At 47.2% G+C, this 24,878-nt stretch overlaps 1 protein-coding gene across 48 annotated transcripts in view; it reads left to right on the forward strand.

Annotated features, from left to right (window-relative positions):
• Positions 1–24,878, forward strand: part of ZNF536 (zinc finger protein 536) — a 489,005-nt gene that overhangs the window by 316,794 nt on the left and 147,333 nt on the right. For 25 of the 48 annotated variants that reach the window (XM_065536304.1, XM_065536316.2, XM_065536303.1 and 22 more), the window contains one exon: positions 7,828–9,399. In XM_065536304.1, the coding sequence (XP_065392376.1) occupies positions 7,828–9,399 (1,572 nt within the window). Of the gene's footprint in view, positions 1–712; positions 1,361–7,827; positions 9,400–17,450; positions 18,353–24,878 lie in introns of those variants that run through there. The other 23 variants (XM_065536318.2, XM_074024709.1, XM_074024703.1 and 20 more) reach the window with 2 other exon arrangements.

A 24,878-nucleotide genomic window follows, 5' to 3' on the forward strand; every position in this document is an offset into this window, starting at 1 on the left:
GCCCTGAGTCGGGAACCTCTTTGTCGGAATGGATCCGCACAGGGAAGTCAGTGGTGGTTTCCCAGGGGTCTCAGGCTGCGGTCACGAGGGGCTCAGCACTGGGCTGAAGGGCACGCCCGGCACCCCCCAACTCCTGGCTGCTGTCTTCACGGCACAGCCCCTGGATGCTGGCTGGGCCGTCACCTGTATTCTTGTCCCTTTCCTATAGGACCAAAGAGGGTTGTGGATGGGAGGGAGTTCTCCTTTGCAGCCCCCAAAGGACTGCACGCCCAGTCGGGTGTAGGGAGGGAGACCTGGGCATTATCTTGCCTTGTGACTACAAAGCATGACAGCAACTGGCTGAACACAGAACTCAGCCCGCGGGGATGGAGTAACAGCACAGTAACAGTGATGGTAGTTCCCACGTTCTGTCCACGCCCACATGCAGGCACTGTGCTAGACACTGCGCATTAACTCGCTCCTTCATCCCTACAGCACCTCAGCTACCAAGGCTGCATCCCCTGCCCCGCTGCAGGGGAGGGCGCTGAGCCTCAGGGACAGAGACGTGAAGTTATCCCCCCCAGAGTTGCCCAGCATTGGATTAAAAGCTATAATCAGATCTGCCTAATTCAGAACCTCATTCTCCTCACCGCTGCACTGTATTGCTACTTTTTACTTTTCTGAGTGAATTTCTGGCTTGTTTTAGGGAATTAATGCAACATTTCTTTGACAGTGTGTGTCCACACCATACCCAACAGGAAGGAAAGAAGTGACTTGTACTCACAAGTGGTGTTGGCGCAGCCTCCAGGGAATTTAAAAGGGAAGTACTGTGCACCCCGGCTCCTCCTTGACCCCCCCCCCGACTGGCCCTAGGCCAGGCTTCCTTGGCCCCACGTGCTTGGGTTTCACCACTAGCACAGCAAGGTTAGGGGAGTGGTGAGGCTTGGTCACTGTGGCATGTGGAGGCGCTCTGACCTCCTGGGATGGAAACGGGGTGGGTGTGGGTGGGAGTGGAATCACTTCCAGCATGACAGAGTTGATAAACTTCTCATGCTACGGTGGAAACCACCTTTCATCTTCAAAGTGCTTCCCGAGCAGCGGCTGGTAGATAAACATGGGTGGAAATGGAACTTTCAGCCGGCCCCGTCCAGGTGCCTTATGGCTGGTGTCTACGTCTCTTACCTTTGCTGCTTCTATGTAAGGTAACCAGGCTGTTTTCACACACCGAGTAAATATAAAAGCACCTTGCACATATTTTCAAAAAGGAATCGGTTAAAATGGGTATTCTTCTCATTTCCTTTTCTAAAAGGAGAGCACATGTTGTTGCCATTAGTGGGGGAGCAGCCACCTGAGTAATGATGAAAAAATTAAAAAAAAGAAATCTCCAAAAGAAGATGTCTTTTTTTCTTTTTGTTTTGAATTAAAATTCCATCATTTTTCTATTTCCAAGATGAACTAAAAGCCCGGTTTATTCCTCCTCGGTTCCCGATCCTTGCTTTTCCTGCCTTAATGACATCCTAAACTTTTGTTGAAAATAATTGATTGAATTTAAATTTCCTTAAAAGTTGAAGAGGTAATGTTACAGTATAAATTTCCTACCAAACACTAAGTAGGGAAATATCCATTAGTGAAATTAACTACAGTTTCTAGGTAGCTAACAATGTGCTGTATACAGTAGGGCATGGCTAATGAACACTGCAGTGGGTGATATTTCATTATACAAATTAATGCTCACATTTTAATGGGAAAGTCACATAATGAATCTGGGCTTCAGTGACAGCAATTAGAGACACAGATTGTCCCCTTCTGGACAAGGCACTGTTTAGCAATAAGCAGCTGTGTGAAAAGTCTTCAGGTTTACAACATATATATGCTTTGGGGGAATTAGTGTACAATTTATATTAATGTACTGAAGCTTTGCTGCAAAGACACCACCATATTTATCTCTCCTGGTGTTAACTAAGTAAAGACATGGAGAAAGACTAAATAAATATCAAATTGAGGATGCAAATACAGGAAAATACTCAGTTGCTCAACTTAAAAGTGAAGCACTTTTGGAGATTTAGCAAAAAACTAAAACAAAAAAAAAATTAGAAGCATGAATCACGTCTTAAACCTTAAAATGGTTTCCAAAGAGAATAATATGAATCCACCTGTTATTTTTGGAGAGGTGCTGGTGGGAACTTGCTCTAAATAGCTCTAGAATAACTCCGTGGAACCGTGAGGGTTCCTTTTACATATCAAGAGCAAAGTAGAGGCTCAGAATTATAAAAGACATGACCATGTAAAAATAGGTACAGTGAACTAATTAAACCACCTGGTCGTATATTTCTAAAAATGGATGATACAGTGACTTGGGAGAGGTTATCAATGATATTTTAAAGCTGAATATATATCTCATGCCATACGTCAGTGGGAAGTTGGCTTACTGTATGGCAGTTCCAATAATTTCATTAATCCGTTGGAATGATGAACTGCGGCTTTTTAATTTCATTATGCCTTTTTCTAGCAAAACTCTTCTTTCCAGAAATGCATTGTTTGGGCCCACATCTTACTTCTTTAAAATATAGTGAGAGGTTTCCCTGCAGAAGGCTACCAGTGTTTGTGGCTGCTTCCTTTAGTGGGCAAAGGGTTCTCTTCTGCACATTTCACAATAACTGCCTGCTCCAGATCCCATCTGTAAAATAGAGCTCTGTGACCCTTCAGTGTTTGAGAAGTTTTGAGATAGGTACCAATATTTAAAAATTAAGATACTGCACACAGATATCTCATAGATATGATACTTTTCTTTTATTCTTTTCTTTATTTTAGAGACAGGGTCTCACTCTATCACCCAGGCCGTTGTGCAGTGGTGCAATCATAGTTCACTGCAGCCTTCAACTCCTGGACTCAAGCGATCCTCCTGCCTCAGCCTCCCAAGTAGCTTAGACCACAGTTGTGTGCCACCACACCTGCTTAACTTTTAAATTTTTTGTGGAGATGAGGTCTCCCTGTGTTACAAGCCTGAGCCACCATGCCTGGCCAAGACTTTTCTTGGAAAATCAAAGGTTGTAGTGCCCACAGTTGGTTAGAGTTGAGTGACACTGTGCTCCAGGAGAGAATGGCTGTTTTGCATACTCATCTAATCTGCCTGGTTCTGCCTGCATGCGAGTGTGTGGCACCTATAACAGATAAACACAAAGCAATGAACCACAAACATCATGGAGGTCACCAGAGGGCTCAGGACCCCCTGGAAACCTTGGGAGACAACCTGAGTCATCCCCTCAGTAGATGGGACTCATTTATGGCCTAAGTGGCCAATCAATCAACTAGACAGAGCTGCTGGCAGGGTCTGGGGCTGCCTGTACCTTGGGGCCGCCCAGGCAATGCAGGCCTGAGTCTCAGGCAGAGTCCAGCCTTGGTTGGGCAGGGCTAGGCAGGTCCAACGCCTGGCTCCTTTGGCATGGATCTGGCCATGCCTGGAGGCCTGGGATTTGCTAGAGTTAGCCCAGAGAGCTTGGGCAGAAGAGTGCATCCAGATGCAGAGACCTTGGCTGGGAAGCCGTTCTCAGCTGAGGTAGACTCAGCATCTGCCTGTGCCAGCCAAATGAAAGAGCAGACATAGACCGTGCCCTGGAGGCTGTGAAGTGTGCTGTTAGGCCTCTCCGCCAGGTTGCTGCCCCACCCCATCTAGGCCAACATTGTGAGAAGTTTGCCTTCTGAGCACTCTGAAATGGGCCCTTTGGGGAAAGAATGCCGGGGAAACAGCTGGGATGTTTCCAGTGGAGCACAAGGCCCTGGGGCTGCTGGGGTTCTAAGGAGGTTCCCAGCTCAGCCCCTGGATGTACCTGGCTAGAAACACACCCTGGCCGGGGCTCACTTTCATCTTTAAAGCATTTCCCTGTGCCCCTTGTTGGATAGGAAGCCCAGACAGGGGAGAGAGGGCTTTGAGACAGAGGGCAGGAGTGGTTCTTCCAATCATTTAGCGATTATGAGGAAATTAAAATTGAGCTTGTTTCGTTGTGAACATAAATCCAAAGGGGAAGGGTTTATGCCCTGGAACAACGTGCGGAGCACTTAGCTGAGGAATTGGAACGATCGGAAGAAGCCACCCAAACCAAGCCCTTTAGCGACCCGGCAGGAGGTGGAACTGTATAGAGAAATGGACAGAAAGAGCAGGGCAGCCCTTTCATCCCAGTGCAGAAGGCAGAGGAAGCGTGGGTGGAGAGCTTTCTAGAACCTTGCATAGCACGTGCACTCAGAAAACCCTTGAAAGCTCATGAAGCAGCCCCTAATTCACCAGGCCTGGGCCCGTGGAGACTCCAGTGCTAGGAATTAGCCTTTCTTGTTTCTCAGCTCTGGCTTTTATTCTCTGGAGCTGTGAGGGCCAAGGCCTATTTTGAACTCTAAAGACAGTGGGTGGAGTGAAGGGGTGCTGTCCTCCTGCACACCCGCATGCTGTGTGTGAGTGTGAGAGTGAGTGCATGTGTGTGAACTCTGCTAGCCTACTATATGATATGTCTCCTCCAAAAGACATGAGAGCAGGGGACCTGGCTCTTTGGTTTTTACTCAGTTTCCAGGGCCAAGAAGGGAGGTTGCAGGTGTTTATTCATTCATCCATTGGTTCATTCCATCAAAAAATGTGTGTGAATCAAACTGAAGGTTTCTGAGTCAGTGGGTGACACGTATGTTTACGAGTATTACTGGCTCTATTCAGGACACTTAGTTTAGCTCCTAAGTGAGCTTAGGATTGGGATAAGACCCCATAGAACACATGCTTCAACATGTCTTATTACAGTTTGAGGAAGAAAAAGTCCCAAGACTGGGATTCTGTGTCCAGTGGAGTTCAGAGTAGCATGGGTGTCCAGTCCCTAGTCCAGATTCTCAAATACCTCCTGAGGTCTAGACTGTCCTCCCTGCTGAACCATTCATGGTTCCCACTTCAAAGGCACTTCCAAGGAAGGCTGCCTACAATGGTTCCCCACTCAGGATCCACAGAGGGCCACCTGGGAAAGTCCCGAAAGATCCTAAAACCAAGTTTGCATCTTTGGCCAATTAACTCAGAATGTGGGGAGGAGGGACCAGGTATCAGCACTTTGTCAAGACCCCAAGGCAATTCCAGGTTGGTTTTTCAAGGGGTTGTCTTTACACTGTCTGCATCAGAATCATCAGGGACACTTAGAAGGCCAACTTCAACTTCTGCCCCCACCCCAGACCCAGGGAATCAGAACCGCTATGCCTTAGGGCCAGAACTGGTGTCTTAGCACACTCCCCTGCTGGTTCTAATGCACAATACATGGACAATACAGTTTGAGTACTACCGCTCCTGTATTCCTTCTTTTTTTTTTTTTTTTTTTGGAGATGGAGTCTCGCTCTGTCTCCCAGACTGGAGTGCAGTGGTGCGATCTCGGCTCACTGCAAGCTCCACCTCCCGGGTTCACGCCATTCTCCTGCCTCAGCCTCCCGAGCAGCTGGGACTACAGGCGCCCGCCACCACACCCAGCTAATTTTTTGTATTTTTAGTAGAGACGGGGTTTCGCCATGTTAGCCAGGATGGTCTGGATCTCCTGACCTCGTGATCTGTCTGCCTCGGCCTCCCAAAGTGCTGGGATTACAGGTGTGAGCCACCACGCTCAGTCTCCCATGTGCCTTTCAAACCTGTATCGGTTGGAAATAGACATGCACATCCTCTGTGCATCCCTACCCAGAAAGGCAGCTCTCCACATCCCCAGGCTTGAGAGGAAAGTCCACATTCCCCCTCTTTAACTCCCGCTAATGAATGCCCATGTTTTCTCTACGGCCCCTTTGCCTGCCAGATGCACGTAATCATTTCCAGGTGCATTTCTAAACACAGCCTGAGTCCCACCCGGCACCTGCGGGCCTCACCTCTGCAGGCTTTCATCGCCCGGCCCTCCCGCAGGGTTTGCTCTCACCCGTAGCCCAGGATCCTGAGTTTCTAGGTAGGCCTGCCTGCTGCGGGTCCCATCACAACCCCTCTAAGTTTCAGGTACTGCCTCTGTCACACCTGGTCACTGGGCTTCCAGGTAAGCTGAATCAGCTGTGACATCCTGCTGCCCAGAAGTGCCCCATCCCAGCCTGGCCTGCGATGCGATGTCTAAAAAGCAGTAGCTCAATGAGTCTGAGTCTAACCCGGGACTCACTCCAAGAAGTGGGAAAATACTGCCTGAAATTCTCTGGGCCTTTACCCCAAAAGGGATAGAGACTTCTTCCTAGATCCATGTCATTGGTCTAGTTAGAGATGACTGTGACCTTTATGTTTAGAGAAACAGATTCGCTGCTGGGTTCCCTTCCTAGACTTAAGGGCCACCTCTGAAAGTGTCCAGGAGAGATCTCAGCGGCTCATAGCACCTGACACCCTTGTTCTGATAAGGCAGGCAGGGTGTCCATGGCTCTGGCATCTCCTGCTCAGACATGACGTGTCATCTCCTGCTCAGAGCCAGGGTGGTGGCCCTCTTGCTCACAAAGTCTATGCCCCCAAATGCCCTGTGCCTGGAGGACTGGGACTCATGCTGAGATTAGACACAGTGAAATGTCTTCAGAAGACACCATTCACTGATGATTTGCTGTTACTTTTTAGATCAGTCTATTTTATAATAGAGCAGAGGAAGAGGAGGGGGAATAGTTGAGGTTCCTAGAAGAAATAATTGTGGATATCGACAGGGCAGCATTGTGAATAAGAGAGTGGGGACTGTCACAGTCCCCATTCCTTCCAGAGAGCCTTTTGATTGCAAAGTCTAGAAAAGCCCTGGGATTGCTAACAAATTCTTGAAATATATTTAAATCTGCAGTCATTTACCTTCTTTCCCTTCTCTATCCCCCAATGCCAGCAAATGTAAGTTGTCTCTTCTGGTATCTTTCCACATTGTGAAAAGAACAATAGAAGTTGGGGGTGTTGAATTTAAATAAATATTTAATTCATGAAAATTATCTTATATGTTTTAAAACACTCTTTAAAGCTATTTTTATTCTCTAGAAAGCGCTTATTATAGGTAAATTACACATTTTACTACCGGAGCATTAGGTTTGCCATTAGTACAAATTTAAGGCACTACAAAGACCAGTAGATAATGTTAATTTCAAATACAGAAACTAAATATATTTTGTGCCTTTTTATTACTCATTTTCTTTTAAGTTTTATTGACTGCTTTTTATCTTAACTATATGTCTTTACATGCTGCAATCATAATGCACTGTAATGGTATTAATATTTTATAGAATCTGTATTTATAGTTCTTTATTTAGAAACAGTGCAGTAGGTCTGCAGATATCTGAGCCCGTCTGGAATGGTGCCCTCCAAATAATGATAAATTACTTGTGCAGTATGCCATTTGCTAATTATATCCATGATTTACTGCAGAGCAAGACTTAAATCATTCATTTCAGTCTTGCGTAACAGTGCCATAAAATTTTTAGGTTTAAAAATGGTTTCCATGTGTATAATTTAAACAAATTTTAGAGCTATTGTATACACAAAATATTGCAACCACCCATTTGTTACATACTTTCTCTTTTTAAACTTCTACTTTTAATGATCACTGTGGCTGAAATTATTATGCTTAATTTTCATAATCATAGCTTTTAAATCTACAGCCGTTTTCACATGTTAGATAAAGAAAAAGATAGCTAATTGTGTGTAGATAGTATGTCATTCCTGAATAGTCCCAAATGGTACAAAATCATTAAAAAAGCTTAAGAGTACGAATTATTCTTCTATTAAAAAACAGTTGTTCTCTAATTATTAGTTTGAGCTGCTTTGTTTCAAAGAACAAATGTTGATCCTTCCAGCCTCGTTCAGCACACGAAAATGAGATAAACGCCTCTTTTTTTTCTTATATCAAAATCTTGCAGGTGAGAAACCCTACAAGTGTCCGCACTGTGACTATGCCGGCACGCAGTCAGCGTCCTTAAAATACCACTTAGAGCGACACCACCGGGAGCGGCAGAATGGGGCTGGGCCGCTGTCTGGGCAGCCCCCGAATCAGGACCACAAGGACGAGATGTCAAGCAAAGCTTCTCTGTTCATCAGGCCAGACATCCTGAGGGGCGCCTTCAAGGGTCTCCCTGGAATCGACTTCAGAGGAGGCCCTGCATCTCAGCAGTGGACATCAGGGGTGCTCTCGTCCGGAGATCACTCGGGGCAGGCCACCGGCATGTCTTCAGAGATCCCCTCAGATGCTCTGAAAGGCGCCGACCTTCCTGCCAAAAGCACTCACTTCTCCGAGATCGGAAGAGCTTATCAAAGCATCGTGAGCAACGGTGTGAATTTCCAAGGGTCCTTGCAAGCTTTCATGGACAGCTTTGTCCTCAGTTCCTTGAAGAAGGAGAAGGATGTGAAGGACAAAGCCCTGGCTGACCCCCCTTCCATGAAAGTCCACGGAGTGGATGGTGGCGAGGAGAAACCCAGTGGCAAGTCCTCCCAGAGGAAGTCTGAGAAATCTCAGTATGAACCCCTAGACTTGTCTGTGCGGCCAGATGCCGCCTCCCTCCCGGGCTCCTCGGTAACTGTGCAGGACAGCATCGCGTGGCACGGCTGCTTGTTTTGTGCTTTCACAACGTCCTCCATGGAGCTCATGGCCCTGCATCTCCAGGCCAACCACCTGGGCAAAGCGAAACGCAAAGATAACACTATCGGGGTCACAGTCAACTGCAAAGACCAAGCCCGGGAGGCGAGTAAGATGGCCCTGCTGCCCTCAGTACAATCAAACAAAGACATGGGCCTCTCCAGTATGATTGGCTCTCTAGACTCTGCTTCTGAGAAGATGGCCCAAGGTCAGGTCAAGGAGACTCTGGGGGAGCAGAAGAGCGGCACATGGACCAGCCACGTGGACCCTGCATTTTGTAACTTCCCATCCGACTTCTACAAGCAGTTTGGTGTTTACCCAGGCATGGTTGGCTCGGGGGCCTCCAGTTCCTGCCCCAACAAGGAGCCTGATGGAAAGGCTCACTCTGAAGAGGATGCCCCCATCCTGATCCCCGAAACCACGAGTAAGAACACTACTGATGACCTCTCTGACATCGCCTCCTCAGAGGACATGGACTCCTCCAAGGGAGAGAACAACGATGAAGAGGATGTTGAAACCGAACCGGAAATGATGACCAAGCCCCTGTCTGCCCTCAGCAAAGACAGCAGCAGTGATGGCGGGGACAGCCTGCAGCCCACAGGCGCCCCCCAGCCCGTCCAAGGACTGGTCTCACCTTTATCCCAAGCACCGGAGAAGCAGTGGCATAGCCAGGGTCTTCTCCAAGCCCAGGACCCCTTGGCGGGCCTGCCAAAGCCGGAGCGGGGGCCGCAGAGCCTGGACAAGCCGATGAACATGCTGTCGGTCCTCAGGGCCTACAGCTCTGATGGCTTAGCAGCCTTTAATGGACTTGCAAGTAGCACAGCAAATTCTGGATGTATCAAGAGGCCAGACTTGTGTGGTAAGTTTTAGAATCCTCTTCCTATAGTTCATTTCCCAAAACATCAGTGCTGAATTGTGCATTTTTTTAAAACAAAAATGGGGTAGACTTATCCATGAGCAAATTTTGAATGAAATATTAGAAAAAACCCTCAATGCTGTATCTGCAATGTAGACAATCATAAAAGTCCATTTTGTTTAGAAGTTTTAGAACTCATACTTTTGTGTTCCAATTGGCATTATAATGTGCTAAAATGCCTGTACAGAAGGCATGGAAAAGGGGGTGGTCTTTCACCATGTGAACTACTCCTGTTTGCCATCTAGAACTTGAAGGGGGGAAAATCAACTTACAAAACAAAAATGAAAAGAGACATGGTAACTTGCAAATTCTTCAGTTTTTCAATTTATGCAAAAGATGCCTAAAGACAATTCCTTACTGCTTTGCTAAGCCAAATCTGCTTTCTTAAACTTGTCTTTTATTGACTTAGAGGATACTAAAATCATATCACACTAACCACAGTATAGAAATAAAGCGACCTTCTCTCCAAAGAGGGAGATGGTTTCTGGGTGTTTGTGACTCATTTTTAGACAAACCAAATGGTGGTTACTGTGACTTTGGCCTTCTGCGCTTGCCTTCTGTTTGTCTGTCTGTTCACCTGTCTGTCTGTTGTTCTAACAAGACATGTACATTGTGAAGTCCCTGAACAGTAGTTATGTGACCCTGTGCATCTTGGATTCATGCTTGTCTGATCCTGTAGCAAACTGACACTTCTTTAGCTCCTTAAAGCATATGGGTACCCCAAAGGAATTCCAGATTTTAGAACATAATGATAAATTTAAGGACTAGGTTTGGATCAAATGAATGTTGGGGTGGTCAGGGGGAATCAAAGTCATTCTCTTGGCACCCAGATATCCGTATTTGAAAGCCTTTCTCTGAAAAGAAGCTCAACATATTCTTCTGTTTGAAACCAGCCCCAAATATCCTCACCAGAGACAAATGACCATGATACCTTTCCATCTGTAATTTATGAATGGATATCTATAATTTCACTTCACCTGTGGAAGGCAGGCAGGAAGGCAGGGAGGCAGGAAGGCAGGAAGGCAGGAAGGCAGGATGGAAAGAAGGAAGGGAGGGAGGGAGAGAAGGAAGGAAGGAAGGAAAGAAGGAAGGAAGGAAGGAAGGAAGGAAGGAAGGAAGGAAGGAAGGAGGGAGGAAGGAAAGAAGGAAGAAAGGAAAGAAAAGGGAAGGAAGGGGAAAAATAGAAGAGAATATTTTTGAACCTCAACATCGTGTTGTTCCTTTAAGCACAGAGCAGAATTCAGGAAGCTAGACTCTGGGTTCATAATTTAGATTGATATATTTCTTTTATTCCTCTTCTTCCCTAATTCACTAGGAACTGAATCAAGCGGTCAGAAATATTTTTTTGAATTGTCGAAAATCACTAAATGGATTTCTGACAGCTCAAAAAAATATTGACAGTTCCTTATGCTGAATGATTCACAAGGCCCCATTAACCACTACCCCCAGATCTATTTTTAGCCACATACAATTCATTACTTTTGAAGCCGTTAAAAACAATACTTAAAAGAAGGGAAAAAAGTGTTTTATGTCAGTCCAAATTTTTTCCTTTTTTTTTTAACTGGTGGAGCAATGTTTAAGGCTTTTTTTTTTTTTTTTCATTGTTGTTTTAGGTTTGTGATTGGGGTGGTTTCTTTTTTATTGTTGTTTAGAGCCTTTTTTTTTAAGTCTATTTTCAGTTCTTTCAACTACCTACGTAGGACCATAGTTCCTGCCAGGAATCCATGCATCAGAAAAGATCAAAACCTGGCATGTTCATGAGCTCATTATTATTGAAATGAGCTCATATTACCCCTATTAATTTTCCCATCTTCCTATCAGTAATGAAGGAAGGCTGCCTGGCTCGAGGAAGTTTGCCCAATGGTATCCTTTCGCACCAGGCAAGGTTGAATGGGAAGCCAATGTCAGGGAGCCTGCCGGGTCTTGAGAGCCTTTTCTCTATGGGCTGCAAGCTCTTAGGCACTTCTCACCTTTTCCCAAAACAGCAGCACACAACACGCCCCTGACATTTCCCCACTATGTGCAAGCCCGGTTGCCTAGTCCACCTATCAGCCTTTGGGCAGCAGACCCAGGGATGTAAGCTGTGCCCCTCACCCCCCACCTCTTTCATGGGACTTGGGGACCCTCATGCCAGCCAAGCTTGAAGGCTTCCTGGTTGCTTCTGCATCAGAGGGTTCAGGCCCCTTGTCCCGCCTTCCACTCCTGGGAAGATGCTGAAACTGACTCTGGCCACAAGCTGCCTATTTTTAGAGAGTGTGAGTTCTGCATTCTGTTTGGCCCCATTTCTTCTGCCTCCTCTTGCTTTAGTTTGGGAACAGGCAGGAAAAGATCCTCCCTGGCTCTTGCATTTGCCTGGGGATAGGGCCACTGCCCTCTTGCCTCTAGGATGGGTCTGGCTCTGCCAGTTCTCATCCCACTCCCCCCATATCTGGCCCACCATAATTGCAGTTCTCTTCTCATTTTCTTGCGGGCGACTGTGGTATCCCAGAAGGTCCAGACATATTCATCCTTTCTAAAAGTTACCATCTAGGAGGACACATAAATCCACATGGGCTGTTTTTTGTTTGTTTGTTTGTTTCTTAAGTAGTGTAATTCACTCTCTTTTTAGCATGACAGGAAGCACAAGTGACATTTGTAAGCCTTAAACCCCCACTAGCTTCCCTTTGCGAGGGTGGAAGTGATATTGGCACAATGAATAAAATATTTCTAATGTTTATTCCTCCTTCTCTTCTTCACTCAAAGTAGATACGAGTTTCTAAATCTGCCTACCAGGATGATCACTATTTCTCCTTAAGAATCTGGGCTTTGTCAGACCAAAGCATCATTCCTAGATTTCTCATTTCAGATGGATAAAGTTCAGGGCTGGTTTTGTCTGGTTAGTAAACCTAAATCCCCACTTTCATGATTATAGAAACAGGCTTATAGGAGGAGCTAATGTTCCTGTGTTTCTTAAGGAAGAGCTCTGTTCTCAAGGGGTGTAAAAGTGTTTGAAGAAGCATCAGAAATACCTAGTTCAAATTATATAAACTCCCCACAGATCTCAGCAGCTCCTTCAGCCCTTGCTGTTGATTTGGAGAAGGTGGTGTCTCACCCTAGTCTGTGGGTGATACTCATATTGCAGGCTGTACTTTCAGGATCTTCTGTCATTTGTGCATGCCTTCTTCCTAACTTTTAAAACTCTGGTCCTAAATTCCTTGGTGCCATAGAGCCAGGGTCCTGGCCAGTGTGCCCTGCCTATCCTAACAGCCAGTGGATTCCTAGCTCTGGTGCAGAAGGAGAGCCATCGAGGGGAGAAGCCAACCCAGCCATTTGGGTGGTGAGACGCCTGTTGCATATGACAGTGTCGAGAGCTTGAGTGGGAATTTTCTAAAGCTCTTTCCACAGAGGATAGCACACTGCCTGTCAGAGACATATTATAATAATCCCAAGGAAGAGGTTAAGCCATCTTGGATTAAGCCAGAGGACAGGCATCCTTGTTTCCACAGTGGGTCAGATCCCACTAGGGGTCTGATCTCATTATAGGAAATCCCACTCCTATCAAATCCTTAGTTTCTTGAGGTGACTTCCAGTCTCCAGGAACGAGTCACATTTCTTTATTCTGTGAAAGAACATAACATACAAGGGTGCTCCAGTGCTATCGGAGAACTCGGAGGTGCCCTTGGTTTTATTGGAATGTTTGACCTTGGTTTTGTAATGGGACAGGCTCCACATGAGTATTGAAAGGCAGAGAGAGGAAGGCCAGAGCAGTGTTTGCATCCATGGACAAAGCAAGGCAGACAAGCCCAGTCCAGCTAGAGAAACGCTAATGCATTGTTGGGTCGGCACTTGGCTTGGAAGGGGCTTCCCTGTGCACACAGCACCAAGGCTGGTCTGCACAGCACCCATGGGGCCCGCTGCATGGAGCGGTTAAAGAGTGTGTTTTATCCGGGATTTTGTGGATTTGGATAGCAACCAGATCACCCTTACTCCTTGCCTTTCAAACCTAAGAGAGACGGCCAGGGCATGGAGTTGTTGTGTGTCAGGTCTCCCAAGCAGGCTTTGCACTGTGTCCTTTGGTGGACCCAGGGGTAGGCAGGACAGAGAAGAATGAGTAACAGATGAACGGGAAAGCAGGGAAAAGAACACACTTCCCTTTGCCCCAAGGAGCTCTGCTTGTGTAGTGACTGCCACCCAGGGAAACCTGGCTGAACTGGGAGCATCTGTGAGCAGGCTGAGGGCAGGCACTGCGGCTCACACCTGTAATCCCAGCACTCTGGGAGGCCGAGGGAGGGGCGTCGCTTAAACCCAGGAGTTCAAGGCCGCTGTGAGCTAGGATTGTGACATTGCACTCAAGCCTGGGTGACAGAGCGAGACCCCTTCTCTAAAATAAACATGAAATAAATAAATATCAGCATGTTGATCGTGGGCACAAAGCCCTATGTGCAGTGGCTACCAGACCTAGTGACCCAATGGGCCTGGGAGGAAGTGAGGGAGAATGCAAGCCCATTAACAGCAGTCGTGCTAACATCTCTAGCTTATCATCTTCAGGTTATTGGGCAGCTGGCTTCCCCAACCCAAATTATACCCAAGACTATGGAATAAGGGTACTCTGGGCTTCCACGCTAGTGAAATGATTGGGACCCACACCCAAGAATTCAGGCCCACTGAAACCTCTTCAACTTACATATTTTTAAATGTGTGATGAATGAACCAGGACAACCAAAGCTGAACTCTCTTAAAATGTGACTTCTCTTCTCCCTAAGCCTTATGGCATTCTTGGCATAGGCAGTCTACCTTTTTTTTTTCCTTTTTTTCGAAGATGGAGTTTTGCTCTGTTGCCCAGGCTGGAGTGTAGGGGCACGATCTTGGCTCACTGCAACTTCTGCCTCCTGGGTTCAAGTGATTCTCCTGCTTCAGTCTCCCGAGTAGCTGGGATTACAGGCATGCGCCACCACACCTGGCTAATTTTGTATTTTTAGTAGAGACAGGGTTTCACCACGTTGGTCAGGCTGGTCTCGAACTTCTGCCCTCAGGTGATCCGCCCACCTCAGCCTCCCAAAGTGCTGGGATTATAGGCATGAGCCACCATGCCTGGCCAATACCTACTGTTTTACCAGCTACTCAGTCTAAAGCAACAGGTAGCAAATATTTTCTTAAAGGGCCAAAGAATAAAAGTATTGGCTCGCAGGCCATGGGGTATCTGTGGTGACAACCCAACTCTGCTTTGGAGGTAGCACTGCAGCCACCGTAGACAATAGGAAAATGACGGCTGTGGTTGCGTTCTATTAGAACTTTAGGTACTGACACAGGCGGTGCACTGGAATTGGTCCACAGGGTCTTAGTTGGTCAACACCTGCTCTGGTGTAAAGAAGAATGTGTTCCCGTGGTCGTCCCTAGGGAATGTATCGTGCGAAAACTAGTCCTCTGTTAGTCCACTGGACGGTGAGATGGTGACGGGAAACCTCTCATCATCAGCAGCAGGGCCCCATCCATGGTCTGGTAATGCCAAAGCCGGAGACGTGAGAGAGACTTTCCAGAGGTAGAGGACTTGTTGACCCAGATGGGCTGGTACCTTGTTTCTGGGAAACCACACCTCTGTGTATATATACATTAAAGACTTCCAGGAGAACACCCCAGCACAGTGCAACCCAGAGCTGCTCCCCTCACAGCCAGCACACACAGAAGAGGAAGGAGGCAGTGGCTGTGTGTTGTCTCTGAAGCCAGCCTGCTCTGTGAAAGCCTGTTTCCTCACTGATGGAAGGAAGCATAGGGATGAAATAGATGATAGAGATAAAAGAGCTTGGATCAGTGCTTCTCAGTTGAGCTTGCATGACGTTGCGGAGCTCAGCATCCACGTGAAACTGTTGCAAGGAGATGATGTCAGTGTGCAAACATCTTCAGGTCGCAATTGTCCCTTAAGCACGGCAGCCATCAACCTTACCTCCATCAGTGTTAGAGAGGCACGTTTCATTTCCTCACTTCGGCCGTGATGCATAGTTGATAGCTCTTTCTTGGTTTGTGGGGAAGTTTGCTTTGAAGATGATTCTGGCAATTTTGTGATGACCTCCCATCCCAATGGTTACTCCATTCTGTTACTGATACCAGGCAAGTGCTTGGGGGTAGGAAATGAGTCCTGCCCCGCCTCAGTCTTTGACCAAGAAATGGCAAAGGTCTGCAGTCAGTTAGAGACCTGTAAGGAGGCCATGGCTGGGGTATGAAATACACAGTGAGGGCCGCAGATGCTCAGACACCCTGAGTGTAGGCTGTGATACACAGTCTATGGTTACTGGTACATTTTTCATCTTGTGCAAGAGTCTACAACCTGCTGGTTCTGATGAACAAGGGAGGTGAAGGTAGGAAAATGGCACAGGAAGACAACCACAAAATTCCAATCTGCCAAGTGTGTGGGAGTGCAGGCTGTACCCAGCTAGCACAAGAAGGCAATTGGCTTGGGGGTGTGGGATACCTGGGGCATCGCCACTGCAAGATCTTTTTGTCTCTGCTGCCGCCTTACTTTATTTAAAGACAAATGTGCTCTCATACCTCTTCCTTTTCTTTTTTGTGAGCTGATTCTTACATGGATTGGCCTCAGAGACTATGGATAAAGCACACCTTTGCGTTCACCTCCTTTGCCCAACTGGATAATTTACAGATTAGCTATTGACCTCTACCGTCTGGCCTGCTCTCATTCATACTGTGTGTCCAGGGCCTGACATTAGACCCCAGGAGGGAGGACCATTTGGCCTGCCTTGAAGTCCAAGGGCAGAACCTTGTGAGTTAATGCAAATCACTGCCCTGTTCTGCCCCTGCTGGCTGCCTTGCAACCTGCTGCAGAGCTTTTCTCTTTGACTCTGGAGGGACAAACACAGGCAATGTCCCCTGGGATCTCCAGCACCTGGAGCGGGTTCTCCCCAACCCTCCTCCAGAGCCCTGCTGTATGCACTGTGTCTGATGGAGTGGCAGCCTCTCTGGATGGCAGCTCTCTCCAAACTCCAAAGGCATTCTTCTTCTGTTCTCCTTCCCTCTTTTTAAATTAAATGGGAATGCCACTGACGTGATGTCGTTTGCACTGCAGGATGACAGAACTGTTGTGTGAATACCATTGTATTTGCCAAATGGTCCACTCGTCATTTCAGAACAAACAAATGGATGGTGTCTGTAAGTCGGCAAACACTGGTGACATTTAGCCTTGTTTATGTTCCTTTCCTTTTGCTGCATATTTTTGGCTCCAAAAGCTACTGGCTGAATCAACAGGGCCTCTGAATCAGGAGAGAAGTCTGGTAGCATTAATTTTAGTTGCTATGTCCATATTCTCTTTGGATTGCATGAATCCTACTGCTCAGGACCAAGCCTAGGTGAGAGGAGAGGGCAATCAGCCTCTTTGGTTTAAAAAAAAAAAGATATATATATATATATATATATCTTTTCCCGCCCCTGGTAATGACTTAAGATTGAGAGGAAGGAAGAGAGTATTGAGAGAAGAGATTGTTGTCGGAAAAGACACCCACATCACTGAGGAAATGTAAACCCTCCAGTCAGACCCAGCCACCGCCATCTGAAATAGGAACGGTGTGAACACATCCATTCTTAAGTGGGTGCAGGTACCCTGGGTCTAAGCTTTGGCGTCTACCTTTTTAACTGCTGAATCAAAGCGCTGGTTGAAACTGACAACTATCTAGACACAGGCTACATCTTACCTGCTGAAGGCATCAGGTTTTTTCTTTTTCTTTTTAATTTCAGATGTTGTGTGCAAAGCCCAGGTTTCAAATAAGCAGTAATTACCTCCTATTACTTAGTGCTGATCAACAGCACCTCTACGTCTAATTGCCAACCTGCCCTAATCATGTTAACTATTCTTGCTTTAGCCAGAGACAGAAGGACCAAATTTTATAAATACCACTTTATTGTCATCATTCCATTAAACAATTAGGGAATGTGGCCCTGCCCTTGCTTTCAAATGCCTCTAGCCCTGATGGTTTCTGGATTATTTAATAAATCTGAACATTTTCTTGCAGGTAAGTGACACTCCCTGTCCTAGTCGGTCTATCTGGACTTGCCCTTGTCTGTTCGTGGTCCTCGGTGGTTATCTGCAGCTTGTTAATCGTGTAAAGTCAAGAGAAGAATGTATACACATATGTGTGTTGAATAAATAATTACTATTGGCATAGGTATGTGTATACACACGGCGCACCAACCTACAGTATATATAGCAGAGAATCAGAGGCTAAAAATATTACCCCATATGTTCCACTATTAGTCATGGATTGCAAAGGCTTAGTAACTTGAGCAGGAGAGAAAACTCCCTCAAAGTCACAAATCCTGAGTGACAACTGCTGGTGGATGACAGATCCCTTCACCTGTGGGCAACCTGGCTGGGGGTGGGGTCTGTTCCACCAGCTCACCTGAGCGTGTAGAGGTGGGTCCTGCAATGGTCTCGTGGGTATTACTGCTTGTGTCTGATTGTCCTGTATTTTGTAACACTTTAGAAGAATACAGAAAAGTGCAGTAATTCTCTTTCTCCATAGTATTTAAGCAGAAATATTGCTAGTTTAATATTGTGTCAGGTCGTCCTATTAACCAGGAGCAGATGACAGTAAAATTTCCGTGAATAGCACCTTGACATCTACAACCTAAAAATGGTGATTGAAGCAAAATGTGTAAACTTGTACGGGGTGATCGTGTGCTTTGGAACAGAGTATTGTTGAAGTAATTAGAAGATATATTAAGGTGTTCCTGGTAATGAAGGCATGTAAGTTATAATAATTGTAGCTTTCTGAATAAGTGTCAAACTATATCTTTAAGTGTGCTGTATGCTGAGTTACAAGTTAGGTCATTTATGAATGGAATGTAAAATAATACTAAAAATGCTTCAATAACTTATCTTGGTATTGCTAATAAAAAAAAAAGCTGTGAAACATTAGTGTAGTTTTGAGTCATTATGTTAACTCATTCCGCAACACCCCCCTCGCCCCCTGACATTCTTCTCTCTGTTGGAAGCCTCAACAGGACATTCAGGGAATGCCATTTACCCTGTTTCTTGGGCTGTTTGCCTGGGCAGATCGTTGCATTTTTCTATCCACCCTTTGGTGGGTCCTGTGAGTAACAATTCATAAACATGCAAGTGGAAAAGGACCTTCCAATTTGGGTGGATGACTGTGGCGGGTGGGGGAGAGTCAGGCGACATGGGCCCGTTTCTCTGTGCAAGTGACTTTGAGGTGTCTAGGCCCCACAACCGCCCACGGGAACTGTGGCTGGGGCGGTGGCGGTGGGGGTACTTGGGCACGGAGTATGCAGGTCATCATGCCCCATCCCAGATGTGGACACACTGACACCCAGCTTTCCTGCAGCAAATCTAAACATGTTCTTTTCATCCTGTGAAGGGGTAGTTTGTAATGAAGAGACTCAGGATTCATGGAGGTGGAATCTTTATATACTGCTGACCTTTTTGGGCTGTACCTGTGTTTGCTGCAACAGGCTTTTGCCTGTTCTTCCACTTTGCCTCCTGGTGGGGAGAGAGGTACGGGAAGGACCGATTTTGCTTTTTGCTTGTGTTGCTTGGTTTTGTGGTCCGTGAGCTGGACTTTAGGGTCCTGCCATTTCAACGGTGTTTCCAAGCTTCTTTGCTTGGGTGTGTTTTGTAAACTTCTAAATTCAATGACCATCCCTGCGCCCTTGTCTAACTGGTCCTGTTGGGGGACTCGGGGTAGGACACAATCTCAAGCCCCAAGTCCGTTCTTCACACCCCCAAATAAATAAAGTGTCCTCTGTGTAACAAGGGAACGGAAAGCCAGAAATGCCCATCGGACAACCCTGGCCTCCACAACAGGACAATTGCATCACCCTAGCTGGTTGAAACATTGCCTCCTGTATTTCTCATAACACCTTTTCCAGTGACCCTGACTCCAAAGACCACATTATGGCATTAGGTTGTCTCTTATTTTGGGAAAGAGGTAAAAAGTGAGAGATTCGGAGTCTGAGAAGACGTGATAAAAGCTGCAAAGAGAAAAATGTCGATTGTGAAGAAGGTTGTCAGATTTCCTGGTGGTCAGCGCCCACGACTGCTGCCTGATTCCCTTCGTATGAAGCTGGGAGTGCGTACCATGGGTTCCTATGGAAACTGTGATGGATCCCTAAATGCCTAGCAAAGGTAAAGTGAGTGACCCTAACTTCCAGGCCCCAGGTCTGCGTGGCCACATTTAGGCAGGGCCAGTTTCCACTGCCAGTGTACGTAGGCCAAGCCTGCACAAGAAGTAGGGCCCCAGGAGAGGTTTTTCTTTATTTGCAATGTCCCCTGAGTCTGAGGACCTGCCCCAAGGGGAATGGAGTGCACATCGAGGGAAAATTCCTCCCAGCCTTTTTCTCGGGGCCTCTGTCCAGGGCTGAGCACACTGTTCCTGGCATTGCTGGTCATGTACACCCCACTGCCCACTTCCTGCAAACCTGGGGCACCACAGCTCCCATGGGTTTTGCCAGTCCTTCTGGGATGGAGCCCAGAGGGGTATAGATGGGACGTGGGGGGCTGGGCTTTGGAGGCAGAGGGAGTGCCAAGCCAGTGAGGGAGAGGCTGCGGAAGGGAACGGATCTTCCCAGCCCCTTGCGTTGACAGCCTGGAAGGCTCCCTGGAGCCATGTATTCAGGCGTCTGCTGTTCTCTCTTCCTTTCCACGGGGACCCAATACCCCTAATGGAATCTCCAAGCTGGGGGACTCGGAAGCATTTCTGTTTCTAAAGCAGGGGGTATTTCCTGAGTTGCTCCCCAGTGGAAACTTCTCAAGCTTAGAGGATGCCTGTGTGGATTCTCATTCTCCTACTTTTATGAAGCCAGCTCCATCCTGCTCCCCATCTTCTCATTTCAGGGCAGTCACGCCGTGCACTCCCCCTGCTTCCCATCCACCTCCTCCTCATCACCCCCATCCCTGGGTGATGACTCCTTTCTCACCAGTTGCGTGTTCTTGGGAATATTCCGTTTTCTGCTTGCCGGGGAGCTGGGTGGATTCAGTTCTGTGGAATGAGCCAACTTCATTTCACAGCTCTGCAAAGGGGTTGAGAATTCTGTTTCTGGTGTGTTCCTTCCCCCTAAGTCACCATCCATCCCCAAGTGGGATTATTATAACAAGCTCACCTTCCCTGTATACTACCATCCATCCCCACACCTCCCCCATAAACCACCATCCATCCCTACATGGATATATAACAAGCCCACCTCCCCTGTAAACCATCGTCCATCTCCACGTGGGATTGTAACAAGCCAACCTTCCCCCAAGCCATCACCCATCCCCACATGGGATTATAACAAGCCCATCTTCCCCCAAGCCACCACCCATCCCCACATGGGATTATAATAAGCTCATGTGCCCTGTAAACCATCACCTATCCCCACATGGGATTATAACAAGAGCATGTCCCCTGTAAACCACCATCCATCCATACATGGAACTATAACAAACCCACCTTCCCCTAAGCCACCACCCATCCACACATGGGATTATAACAAGCCCCACCTGTTTGAATTCAAACCTGGAGCAAACATAAACATCATCCATTGGATCTACCCTCAGCCTGAGACCCGGACCCTTCCTAACATGAACCCCCTGGTCTGGATCAGAGACCCCCTCTCTGCCCCATAGTATATGGAGCAGAGTTCCAAGGAGACATCTGTGACTTAAGACGAGAGAGGCCAAGGAAGGGCAGAGTGCCTTGCAGTAAGAGAGTCTTCAGATCCACTTCTCTATTTACACATGTTCGGAAGTGTGTTTGCTTTGATGAGATTGTAGATATTCTGGTTGGAGAAAAAGAATCTAAATGTTGGGAGATGATTATTCCATAAGTATAGTCACTTTTTCTCAAAGAAACTTCCCGATGATTAAATTACATCCCCAAATCAGCAGCAGCGCATTGGCAATATTGTCTCTGCGTAAGCAGATTCTGCCTCTGGAGCAAGGGATGCGCATTTTCAAGGTTAAAGTTGGGGAACTCTGCACAGCTATTTCATTAGCAAAAATAGCCATTTGTGCATCCAGACATTGGCTGGCTTCACGAGGGGTTTGTCTTTCATGTTCTTTGTGGAGTTGTCCAGACACACCCATCTAATGGTAACTCACTGCTCACAAGGTTAAGTTTTCTTTTTGAACTTCTGTTGTTGTCAAATTAACATAATATGCTCTCAATTATCCACATAAAAGGAGAAAGGCAACCAAGCGGGGAAAGCAAATTTGCAATTAATTTACCAAATTATTGCTCTTTTTATATGATGGACAAGTCGGTTTTTTCTTGAGTCAAGGGATTTGTCTGTCCTGGGGAGAGAGCTGGGGCTGACCACCGGGACAGGCCACTCCAAGGTGCGCCCTGCACGTGGGGAAGGGCTGAAGGTGGTTTTGCTGGGGTGCAGAGTGGCCCCGGTGGATAATTAGGGACTCACACTAGGATGAGTTCTTTCTTGTCAAGTAGAGGGGCCGTTAGTCCTCTCAATCCCCTAAGACTTCTTCAGTGACCTAGATGGGGTCTCCCTAGAGCAGATCCTGAGGTAAGGACCTGGATACAGGCAGTAGATGTGGGAGGTGACCCAGGAAGCATGAGTGAGGGAGCAGGGAAGGGAGACAGAGAAGGCAGGTAAACCAACAAGCACAGATGCACTCATGAGAGGGTCAGTACTGTAGGACTATAGGGGCTCAGCCCCTTTGGGGGTCCTCTAAGGTACTGTGTAGAGCTCCCCTTGGAACAGTCTCTTCAAGTATTGAAGGAGCCGGGGTATTTACACACCAGCTCTGTGTCTCCCAGCAGCTAAGGGTCCCTCCAGTGCACCTGATGGCCAACCATCCTTCCCATAGTGAGAGAAAGACCTCAGGCAGAAAGAAGCAAGGGGCCATTGGCATTGCCAGATAATCAGAAGGGAAGGAGTGAGGAACCAACAACCAACAGTGTCTGCTTCGAGTGGGAACGATTCTACACCCTCCTGGATCCCTTGTAGAAAGTCGCAGACCAACGAAAGCCATGGATGAGAACAGATGTGCATGTCATGGCTCCTGTGGGGAGGGAAGGCGTGGCCTCTCAGCTTAGGGGCCGGGTTATTGGAAGAATGATTGGCAGGCTGGCCTGGGGGTCAAGAGACCAAGCACCTCGCAGCAGTCATGTTCCAAGGAGCTTAGACAACTCACGTGTCCTCTTTGGGCAGCATTTTCTTGACAGTTAAAGGAGGGAGCATTCCAGATGTCTGCTCCAGATCCTCCTACGTCTTAAACTCTATAGTCTCCATCACCCTTTTCTAGTCCTCACTTTTCAGATGACCCATGGGGACCCTGTCAGTCCTGGAGTCCCCATACCAGTAGGGCCCCTGAGATATGTTCTGGTTTTCCACAAACATAAGAGTGTGCAGGATTTCCATTTGGGCAAGGCCATCTGCCATTCCAGTGCACTGGCATGTAAAACTTGCCTTATCCTGAAGATATTTCTATTAAATTAGAAGAAGACCATTGAGGATTTTCTCTTTTAATTCTGGAAGTCTGTCAAAATAGAAAAAGAAAAGAAAAGAGAAAAGGAGATCAATGAAACTGGATTTTCAGCTCATGGAAGTGCAAGAAAAACCTGATTATTTGACTTTTTTTCTCTTTTCTTTTTCAACCTGTTGAGTTCACAGTTGAGCTTGAGAAGATTGTATTTTTTATGATGATCAGGTTATCTTCGAGCACTTTGCAGATACCAATGTGTGAATCCAGGGGGGTCCCTTTTGGATATAAGTGCCTCCTACTTCCTTTCAATACATGTACCCGTCACACTTAGAGGGTGGGAACCCAGGCACTGAGAGATCGGGCTCAGGCTCTCATCTTGCACACATGGGGCATGGAAGCAGTTCACATTCACTTCCTTCTGCGCCTGTGACCGTTCCACTTTTCCATCCTGAGAATTCCCTTGGTCACTCAAAATCACTCTGGGCTTGCAAGCCCGGGGTAGTTTGGAACAGTATGCACTATCTCCACATGGGAAACCCTCAAGTCCTTGGCTTTTTGCTTTCAACTGGACATCTTGTCATAGGCATTTCTTAATGCAATTGCCTCAGTATTATCATCCATCAAATGAGGCACTCGTGTATCCTTTAAGAGAATAAAGTGAATATGAAGAACTTGGAAGTTGTCGAGTCACCCTCATTTCAATTATTTTAGGCTTTCGGAAAGCCATGTAGGCTCCAGGCAGAGCTTCGATGAAGACCCAGAACCCACTAAAACCCTGCCAAGTGGCTGGAGAATCAGGGCAGGCTATTATAAATCATGGCGCCCTGCCCTCATCCTTGCCAATTTGTACTCACCGCTGGAAGGCCTCTTTCTGGATGGCCCATCTGGGATTCTTCCCATCCCTGGGGTGAACACATCTGGAGGTCTGTTGGGGAACCCATATGATAATTCAACAAGCCCATTCCTGCGATGGACAGACACACCCCCATTGGCTCCAACTGAGCTGTTTTCACTGTTTTCTAGTGGTAAAAAGTATTTACCATTAGGAAATTTTAAAAAATCATCTCTGGTGGCCAATCGGTGGCCAAGATTCTTGTATCAGTGGCTTTTGGATTACATTAAGACTTTGGGCTCTAGGACTGTCCTTTCTAAATGATACCCAGTAATTTAATTTTAAATCACAAAGGGAATTTCTTTGAGGCTTTTGAGGTAAATGCCCCTGCAAAGTGAATGATCCCCTCTAATTCACACAGGTTAAACACCTGGATGTCATGTTGGGGTGGTTTTGTGAAGTCCCCAGTTTTATTTTGCGACAGTGGATTTTGGATTTTGCAACAGGAAGTGTTGTGTGAGGTGGGTGATGGGACTGGGGTTTGCCAGGCAGGCTGACCTCACATCCCAGAAGACACAGGAGGGAGAGGCGCTGGGCCTGATGGATGCTCCAGTGGTGGGAAGAGGGATTCCTATGGGCCCCTTCCCCAGCCTGACAACTCCTGCAGATGAGCCCAAGGACAGGCTGGGGCCCACAGGCCTGGAACCTCCAGACGGACACACATAATTCCCACCATGTCAAGGTGTCTCTGGGATGGGGCAGCGAGGAGGCGTAGCCCCAGGGGCCTGGGATGGGGGCACCAAAGGAGAAGGAGAGTGCCACAGAGGACCTGAGGGCTAAGGGGTGAGAGGGAAAACAAGTAAGAAGAGAGTAGAAGAGAAATGATGGAGGTTGCATCCGGAGGAGAGGAAAGAGTGGAAGAAATGGGTGAAGAGGAGAGAGAGAGAGAGAGAGAGAGAGAGAGAGAGAGAGAGAGAGAGAGGAGGCCAGTAGAGACCAAAGGATCCTGGCAGGGAAACTTTCCTGAAGCCTCCTGGGGCTGTAGGTGCCCAGGCTGATGGGATGGGTCCTCCCACTGCTGGTGGTCCTGGTGGTCGGGCTGGGGAGAAGGGTGCTCAGTGGCTGTGGGTAGAGATGTTGGGGAGGGTCAGGGAGACCCCCAAGTGC

The sequence above is a fragment of the Macaca fascicularis genome, chromosome 19 (genome assembly GCF_037993035.2).
Source record: "Macaca fascicularis isolate 582-1 chromosome 19, T2T-MFA8v1.1".
NCBI classification, from domain to species: domain Eukaryota; kingdom Metazoa; phylum Chordata; class Mammalia; order Primates; family Cercopithecidae; genus Macaca; species Macaca fascicularis.